At 52.6% G+C, this 9,130-nt stretch overlaps 1 protein-coding gene across 1 annotated transcript in view; it reads left to right on the top strand.

The window, feature by feature from the left end:
- The first annotated feature begins 1,155 nt into the window (after window positions 1-1,155).
- GPC4 (glypican 4) overlaps window positions 1,156-9,130 on the top strand; it is a 67,726-nt gene continuing 59,751 nt past the window's right edge. Inside the window, exon 1 of the mRNA XM_054289530.1 lies at window positions 1,156-1,324. Within this exon, the coding sequence (XP_054145505.1) occupies window positions 1,156-1,324 (169 nt within the window). The remainder of the gene's footprint in view (window positions 1,325-9,130) is intronic.

Below are 9,130 nucleotides of genomic sequence, written 5' to 3'. Positions count from 1 at the left end.
GTGCTGGGCTGGGCTATGAAGGAGAGTGACTGGAGCACCTTGATGTCAGTGTTCCTGAGGCCTTTGCCCTGCTAAACTCTTGGAAACAGAAGATTGGTGGAAAAATGTCGGTTTTGACAAGCCTTTCATGCACATAGTTCAGACCTGTCACAGCGATGTCAAAATTCATCAGCCTAGTGAACCTATTAAACCTGGGGCAGAGCTGCACCATCTACAGCTCCAGTTCAGGAGGCAGAGCACAGCACAGAGCGAATCTCTCCCTTTCCCTCGCGGGGCACTCGGCGCTGGCTTGGGCGGGAGCGGGGGTGCCGGGTGGGAGCTCCTGGGGCTGCCAGCGCTGCCAGCCGGGCTGAGGCGGGGGTTCCCGTGCCGGGGTTCCCGTGCGGGGGTTCCCGTGCCGGGGTTCCCGTGCGGGGGTTCCCGTGCCGGGGTTCCCGTGCCGGGGTTCCCGTGCGGGGGTGCCCGTGCCGGGGGTGCCCGTGCCGGGGTGCCCGTGCCGGGGGTGCCCGTGCCGGGGGTGCCCGTGCCGGGGTTCCTGTGCGGGGGTTCCCGTGCCGGGGGTGCCCGTGCCGGGGGTGCCCGTGCCGGGGTTCCTGTGCGGGGGTTCCCGTGCCGGGGGTGCCCATGCCGGGGGTGCCCGTGCGGGGGTGCCCGTGCCGGGGTTCCCGTGCCGGGGGTGCCCGTGCCGGGGGTGCCCGTGCCGGGGTGCCCGTGCCGGGGGTGCCCGTGCCGGCGTTCCCGTGCCGCGGTTCCCGTGCGGGGCAGCGCCGGGGCTCTCCGCGGGAGGGAGCGCCCGCGCGGGGCCGGCCAGCCCCGGGCTCCGCTCCGCCTCGCTGGGCGGGCGGATCCCAGCTCCTGATTTTCCCGGGGGCTGCAGAGGCTTGTCCCGGCCCTGCGCGATCCTGCTTGGCTGCCGCCCTCCCCGCCTCCCTCCACCTCCTCCTCCTCCTCCACCACCACCCCATGTGCTTCCTGCCGGGCCAAGTTCGCGGAGCGCCGCCGCACGCCGGGCCAGCGGAGCGGAGCCGCAGCGGAGCGGGGCGCAGGGCAGCGGGCGCGGCTGCCGCGGGGCGCGGCGGGGCAGGCTCGGCGGAGCGCCGGCTCCAGCCTCGGGGCGCGCTCGCCCGGCCGCGGCGGCCCCTGCCCGCCCGCACCATGCCGCGGCGGGGCTGCTGCCTGCCGCCCCTCCTGTGCGCGCTGGCCGCCCTCAGCCTGCCGCTGCTGCTGGCCGCCGAGCCCCGCGCCAAAAGTTGCTCCGAAGTGCGGAGGCTCTACGCCGCCAAGGGCTTCAGCCAGAGCGAGGCGCCCAGCCACGAGATCAGCGGTGAGTCGCGATCGTCGCCCGCCGCCTTTGTGCGCGCTCGGCCCGGCCCCGCGGAGCGCGGGGTGCGCGCCCGGCTCCCCCCAGGCTCGGCTCGGGGCGCGCTGCCCGGCTCGGCGCGGCTCGGTTCGGCCCCGCGCAGCTCGGCGCCCATCCCGCGCGGAGGGTCCCGGTGCGGTCCCGGCTGCCCGCCCCCTGTGCCGTGCCGGGCCGTGCCCTGCCGGGCGGGACCGCGCCTGTTGCCGGCCCCGCTCCCGGCTCGGCGGCGGCGGCACGGGCGCTCCTGCCCCTGGGTCGCCGCTCGCCCCGGCGGGGAGCGGGCGACCCGTCCCGCCCCGGTGCCCGGCGGCTGCTAGCGGAGGGACTGAGACATGGCTCCTTTTTTTTCTTTTCTTTTCTTTTTTTTTTTTTTTTTTCCTTTCCCCCTTCCTTTTTCTTTCTTTCTTCCTTCCCTCAACCTTCGTCCCGAGGTACTTGCGCATCCCGGGGACAGGAGTGCTCGCAGCCGGCAGCAGTAGGAAATGGTAGCTAATGTGCTCACACCCAAAACATTTTATTCTTTTTGTTTCATCCTTCATCTCCCTCCCAGGGCCGCTGCTTTTATTTCCCCTTCTGAATGACCTACTGGACCGCATTCTCCGCGGAACAAAGGAAGTGCCTTTTTAGCTGGAATCCTCGGAGACCACCAAGGACTCCAGCTCATGCACTGCAATTTCGCACTACTTTCAACAATAACAAAAATGCATGACTGAATGGCTCAAAAATGTGGAGTGTTGGAGGCATTCATTTCGGTCTGGGACACTGTCACAACACAGACAGACCCCAAGTAAATACCTTTAGACGGCTCAGATAGAAGCTGGGGGTAATCTTTACCATTGGTGTGCCCTCCAGATATGCATACATTATCCTTTTCACTGACAAAATTAAAATCATTTCAGTCGCTTGTGCTTTTGTATTGTCAGACTAATGATATGCATTTAGCCTACATCTGTTTGAATAAAATTGCAGGCCCGTTTACTTCTCCAAGAAATATTTTAATGAGAAACGTCTGACTGGTTGCAGTTAAAATACTCTCGCCCCTTCACTCTGCCTGCTTTGTAAAATGGTCTCTAATAAAGAGTCTTGCATTTGAGTCCAGCCCTCATCAGTGCAGGATCAGAACGTGAGCAGACTTCCCCTTAAGCCCAGTGTTGGGAAGGTTTGACCTAGTCCTTATTTTATATATTATTGTTTAAGATGACTTGGTGAGCTTTGGAGAATGTCAGGAGTAGATCATGCTGACAGGGCTTCCATTTGAAGCTCCAAAGCTGTTGTCTGTTTGAGAAAAGTGATGAGCAAGGTAAGATTATTTGACAAAAGAAGGGCTTTCTGCAGTGACATGCTGAAAGTATTGCCTGGGTTATGTTGCTGTTCCAGGGGCACAGGGAGTCTGTGTCTGGCCTTGCTTGGAAAGCAACAGGTCCTGCAAAGTTGTGTTTTAAATGTAATCCTGCTGTGCAGGGTATTTCAGAGAGGGTGGTGGAAGTCTTTAAAGGGGGCGTGCTGTGTACAGCTTTAAAGTGTGGTGTACCTCAAGTGTGGCTGAATTTAAAATTAAACCTGGAGTGGGGTGCTACACCTGCTGCAGTTTCACGTTCCCCCTGTGAATTCATGTGGTTTTGGCGTGGGTTGTGTTTGGAGGCTGCAGATCTCCCCCCTTGCTGCTCAGCTGGTGCAGGCAGATGGAACCACCAGTCCAGTCCCACTGCTGGTGTTGAGCGCTCTCAGAGTGGAGAACTTCACCTGTGGCATCAGCACAGGGCTCTGCAGTCCCACGGGCCGGGTGATAAAGCTAGAGGCTGAGGTCTGGCACCAGGGTGAGAGGTCTGTGGTGTGTATTGTGTCTCCAGAGCAGGGTCACTTGCCAAGGCTTTGATTCCAGATGGTGTTTCAGGTGATAAGTGGCATGTTTTCCATCGGGAGAGAGAGTGGTTTGCACAGGCCGTTACCTGGGCGCCTGGCTATCGGTGGGAACAAGATAAATGTGTGTGAGGGAATGAGCCATGTGCTTGGCCAACTATCCCACCGGGGTGATGGTGGAAACTGGTGATTTCTGCTCATTAAACTGGTGGAGGGCAGCTTGGGGAGACTTCAGTGGGCTGCATGGAATCACGTGTGGACACATGAACGCTGATGGAATGATGTGTGGACACATGGCTGTTCATGTCTGAAGTGCATCAACTTCTTTGTTAGATTTTTGTACTGATTTGATAGATTATGCTTTATTCTCACATTCTCTTAGCAAGTTTAAATCACAGTGCTGACAGAAACTTCCTAGCATCTTTGTGAAAAGGTGTCCTAAAAGCTGTGGCAGATTTGTTTCTGTAAGTGTAGTGATTTCTTTGCTGTTGGGGATTACTGATCCTACAAAATGTTGGCCTTGGACTGTAAAGTGAAGCAGCTGTGCAGACAAATGTGTCCCTGCACTGGGCTGTGTGACATCAAGTGAAACTCATCCTCACTGGAAGGCCATGGGAGTCATTTGGGGTTTTATAGCATCTCACATGGATTTTTTGGCCACATTATTTTCTTCTGGAGCAGCACATATGCAAAATTTTTTCTCTCAAGGAAATGCCCATTCCAGCAGGCGTTTTATCTGTTTCATTGCTATTTCAGTGGCATTAAAAGGCTGCTCCTTCACCATAATTACCCAGGAGTTCACTTTAATACTTATTTAGACGAGGTTTAGGACCTAATTAGAGTATGCATAAATAGCAGGGTATATCTTGCTGAAGTACCTAGGCATTTCTGAAAGAAGTGCGCAGCTGGTCAACTCACTGCTTGCTTGGTAAGAGGTGTAAAATGGGTTATTTGTGGTGTGGGACATAGAGAACTCTTTTCCTTTTATGTGTCATTTGTGTTAGAGGTATAAACACAGACTACTGCTATAAATCTGTGTGGAAGCTTTTCATAACCCATGGCCCTTTGGTGCTGCTTTGTACCTGAGTGTTCCTCAGTGGCTGCTGCCCCTCCAGCCCCAGATGTGTGTGTGGCAAAGCTCCTGGCAGTGCTGAGATGCAATCTTGCTCTTGCTGGAGAGGTCAGAGCTTTTGTAGACCTGATGTCTACATGGTTGGTTTGTGAAACCTGACTCTTGACAGCCTGCAGATAGTAGGTGATGTGGGCAGAGCACCAGGCTCTGACTGCTTTTAAGATGACTTTGACAGTTCTCCAAGGACGGGTCACATCTTGGGAAGTTCTGGGTCCTGGAGCCACTGACTTTGTTCAAACTCTACCCAGAATGTTCCTTATGGATTCCAGGTGTCTCCAAGCTGTCCTGATAGGGCAAAACACCCCGAAATGACCATCTGAAGGGGCTGCTTACCCTGGTTGGTCTGGAGGGGCTGCAGAATGAAATGCAAAGTGAGCTGGTGCTGTGGCATCTGGAGACCCACAGTAGGTGGCTGTGATTTAAAAAACAAAAAACCCCCACCCAACCTTTCTTTCAAAAGGCTGCTTCTTGCCCTCAGGTGTTAAACAGACGGAAATTCCTTCCCTTTTCCTGCTAATTGGAAGAACTAGATGTTTCTTTTCCTGGATTGAAAAGGAGAGAAAAAACCCCAAACCTTCTTGCTTGTTGGTGGAAAATGTAGCCAGTTAACTGGCAAAATTCCTTCAGCAGTGTCATCCCTGCTCTCCTGGCAGTGGTGGAGAGCACAGATCAAACCTGAAGCAGCCTGCTTTTGCAGGGAGCTGGGTGCAAGCAGCACTCTGTTCAGCCTTAGTCAAGTGTTCAGTGTAATTAATCTCTATTTAAACCAAATTAATTGAATAGCTGCATTTATTTGTGAGAGCAGTTCTTTCTCCATGGTAGAGGAAATCGGTTGACCCTTGATTTTTGGACTTTGCCCAAAGTGACTGTGGGTGGGTGTGCACAGATGTCCTGCTGCTCACTTGTCCCCAGTGTATTTATGGCTGTCAGTAGGTGCTCTGTCCTTGTGTCCTGCCCTTGGTCAGTCAGGATGGCTGCCTTGTTTGCATTGCTGTTTGTTGGGGTTTAACCCCAGCCAGCAACCAAGCTTCACACAGGCGCTCTTTCACTTCCCTACCAAAAGGATTAGGGAGAGGACCAAAAAGGTAAATGGTAGGAAGCTTGTGGGTTGAGAAGAATCCAGTTCACAGGGAAAGCAAAATCTGAGCAGGCAAGCAAAGCCAGGAATTCAGTGTTTCCTTGGGCAGGCAGGTGCTCAGCCATCCCAGGAAAGCAGGGCCCCATCACATGTAACAGTGACTTGGGAAGACAAACACCATCACTCCAAATGTCCTCCCCTTTCTCCTTCTTCCCCCACTTTATATATGGCCATGATGTCATATGGTCTGGAATCTCTCTTTGGTCACTTGGGGTCACCTGTCCCAGCTGTGTCTCTTCCTCCAACTTCCTCGCCAGCATACCAGTACAAGCAGCAGAAAATACTTTGGCTGTGTGTAATCCCAGCTCAGCAATAACAAAAACTTTTCCATATTATCAACCCTACGCTCAGCACAAATCCAGAACACAGTCCCATACTAACCCCTGTGAAGAAAATTAACTCTACTCCAGCCAAAACCAGCCCATTGTTTTACATATCAAGTTCAGCAAATGCTTCTTTAGTTTTTCACATGCTTCTCTTCCATGTGGCCTCTTCCAACTGAGAAAGGCTTTCTGGATCCCCTCCAGGCCGGTGTTTCTCGCCTGTCTGGCACTGTTGCAGTCGGTTTGCAGAGGCAGCTCTGGACTTGCTGTGCTGTGAGAAGTACCAGATAACACCTGGTCATCCTTGAGCTCTGTTTGAAGGTGTGCAGTGACCTGGCCACCAGCTGTACCTACTTGCCATGATTCCTGTCCGAGGAAGGCAGTGGTCCTTCGTGGGCAGGATTTTCTCCTGATTACCTGAAAATGACCACTGGAGAGAACATCCCCTCGGCCTTCACAAGTTGGCTGGCACGGAAAACTAACCGAAAGAACCGCTTGAAGTATTTTTAGCCTTCTCTAATGTCGTTTAGCAACTGGAAGCGGCGGGAGGGAGGGAGGGGGGAGCTGGCAGCGTGCGAGTTGCCCGCAGGCCACCGAGGAGCGCTGGCGGCGCGGCCGGGCCTGGCGGGGCCTGGCGGCGGCTCCCGGCTGAGTCACGGCTCCGAGCCCGGCTCCGGCCGCCGCTCGCCGGGACGCGCTTTCCTTCCCTCTCTCTCTCTTTCCCTCCCTCTCTCTTCGAATGTGCAGCTCCGGGTTTTGTTCGGCTGCAGCGGCGCTCCGTGTCCTAGCAGCCGGCAGCGCGAAGCATGTGGTTAGCAGCAACTGCTCGCAGTGGTCCGGGCTGAGTGGGAGTATCGTTTTCCTTGGCAGGCACTTCATAGAAAGTTCTGTTTTTTCTGCCAGAATAAGCAGTCATTACATTCCATACAATTCATAGTCAAATTATTATCTATTGTTAAAATTGCCTTAATTATCAGATGTTTCCTTAGACATGTAGCTGTTTTTTAAGAGGCTGAATAGGCGTGTGTACATTGTGCAGAAGGCCTGAGCTGCACAATGTTTTCAGTACTGTTTTGTAGTTTCAGGGAGATTTTCTGTGGCTTTCGTATGTCAACAGGCTTTTTATTCATACTGAAACAGCAGCAGAGCACGGCCAACACGACAGCAAGGCGCTGTTTTGGGTCTCTGCATCTCCCCTCTGCCACGGTATTTCCTTGGTACCTGTGGAGCCAAGGAAGTTCAGGATGGAGCATCACTTCTGTTTGGCTCTGATGGAAGAAGGTTCCAGATGAGCATTTTCTGTCTTGGAGGTGCAGTAGGGCTGGGACCTCTGTCAGCAGGCTGGAAAGGTCGCAGTTCCTTGAGGTGGTGATGTCTGTGGTGAGGTCTGTGATGCCTTAGTCTGCTCTTGGTGTTGGATGGTGGCTTGTGCAGACACCACTGTCCTGGTTCTGTGCAATTTGTTGCCAACCCTGGAAGCTGCATGGATGGGGAAGGACTGCCAGTCCTCAAGAGATGTCAGATGTATGGTTCTCATCTCCTGTCCCCTTCACACATAGCCATTCCCATGGACTCACCAGGGACTTCTGTGGATGTACATGTGTGTTGATTTGCACAGGCTCAGTCCCTGACATCTCCCGCAGGTTTGGGCAGCACCAGGATAGAGCATCAGAATTATTCAGTATTCTGCAAAATTCTTTACTACTTGCTTTTGTTCTGTTTTTTTGTTGGGTTTTTTTTTTTTTTTTTTTTTTTTTGGTGGGGGATGGACATTCTTGCTAGCCACAGAGGTCAGGATGTGCCTCCTCGCCGGCGGCCAGGCTGAGAGTGAGCTGCCAGTCCCAGTCTCCCGGGCAATAACCTCCTTGCATTCCTCACATTCCTCCTGCTTTCTCTTTCTTTTGAGATTATGAAGATAACTTCCTTCTCCCATTGCTAAGCAATGTGAGGACCCAGTAAGTTTCCCTCTTGTTCCCTAAATTACCTTCTGTGCTCCAGGATGCCCCATGGCAAACCCCTCTGGTGCCCTGAAAGGTGCAGTTTGTGCTCTTCACTGGGGTTGGTGCATCTCAGGAAGAAAGCTGCTCTGTGTGTTCTTTTTTTAATTGCCAAGTTTTTTAATTAAAAGCGATTACTACTTTGTTGTAGCCCATCTTACCTGCTTCCTGGTTTGTTGAAGAAGTGTTTCATGAAACTATTTTGCTTTTCTAGGAGAGGTTTTTGTGTTTTTCTTTGCCCGTGCAGTCTGCAGAGGCTGTGGCCGAAGCACCATGTTTGTGCCAGAGAATTTTCTTCTTGTTTACATCTTTCTGGTCCGGGAAAGGTGCTCAGATAAAAATAGCATGTTGGGAAGAGGGAACCTGGTGAGAAAGTGCTGGAGGCTTTGTGTGCAGAGCTGGTGGCAGCCGTGTGGGCTGTTGGCAGGCCTTGCCCTGTGAGGATGTAGCTGTGGTAGTTTTCTTAGGCTGGTGTTTTCTGTTTGAAAATGGCCACGGTTGGCACAATCACCTTCCCTGCTAGTTTGTGCCTTGCTGTCTGTCACCTCTCATGTGTCTGTGGGTCCTGGCAGAGGAGGGAGGTGGGATGGGGTGATGTTCCTCAAGGGCAGCAGCGCATCACCTCACTGGCAAAGTGCTTGAAAGGATGGAGATGGTGCTCAAGAAGTGTGTGTGGGAATACCACCTGGTGGGATCAATTTCAATTAAGGGCTACTCAGTGTTGATTTTAATGTGAAATTAGAACTATAGTAACCTCTTTCCCAATGTAAAGCATTGCCAGATTCCCCACCTCCCAGAAAACATTCTTAGAAATACTTTTTTTGTTGTCTATCTTCTAAGCAGAAAAATAAAATCTGTTAGTTTCCTGCCTTTCTACTCATATTTTCTGTGGCTTACACAGCCAGTGGCTGATGGCGTTGGATTTGTGGGAGTTCCCTGTGAGGCACTTCTCTCTCTGCAAGCTTTGGTTTTGGAAAGGTATGTGGATGGTGGAGAGGGGCTACCCTGAGCAAAGGATTTTAAAGGAGTATTTCTCTTAATGTTTCCAATTTAGAAGCTGAGAATTGTCTGGATTTTAAGCAAATTCAGATGGGAGCAAACAATGATGAAATGTTTAAAATATGTTTGAACATTTTTGTGGGAATAGGAGCAGTTCTTATACAGGCGAGGCTGCAGCTTTCAGGAGGTGAAAATATGTGGCCCTTACACATTGTCAGCATTGTTGCTGCCTTTTTTTTTTTCCTTCTTTTTCCTTTTTTAAAAATGCTCATAGGAAATTGGCTTTGGTAATTGAGTTTCTACAGAACCACAACATCCAAT

Source organism: Melozone crissalis, unplaced genomic scaffold, assembly GCF_028551555.1.
Source record: "Melozone crissalis strain CALT ecotype California unplaced genomic scaffold, PUWL_Pcris_2 ptg000068l_1, whole genome shotgun sequence".
NCBI classification, from domain to species: domain Eukaryota; kingdom Metazoa; phylum Chordata; class Aves; order Passeriformes; family Passerellidae; genus Melozone; species Melozone crissalis.
Note: the sequence above shows the minus strand (reverse complement) of the source record. Positions and strands in the feature narration are given on the sequence as shown.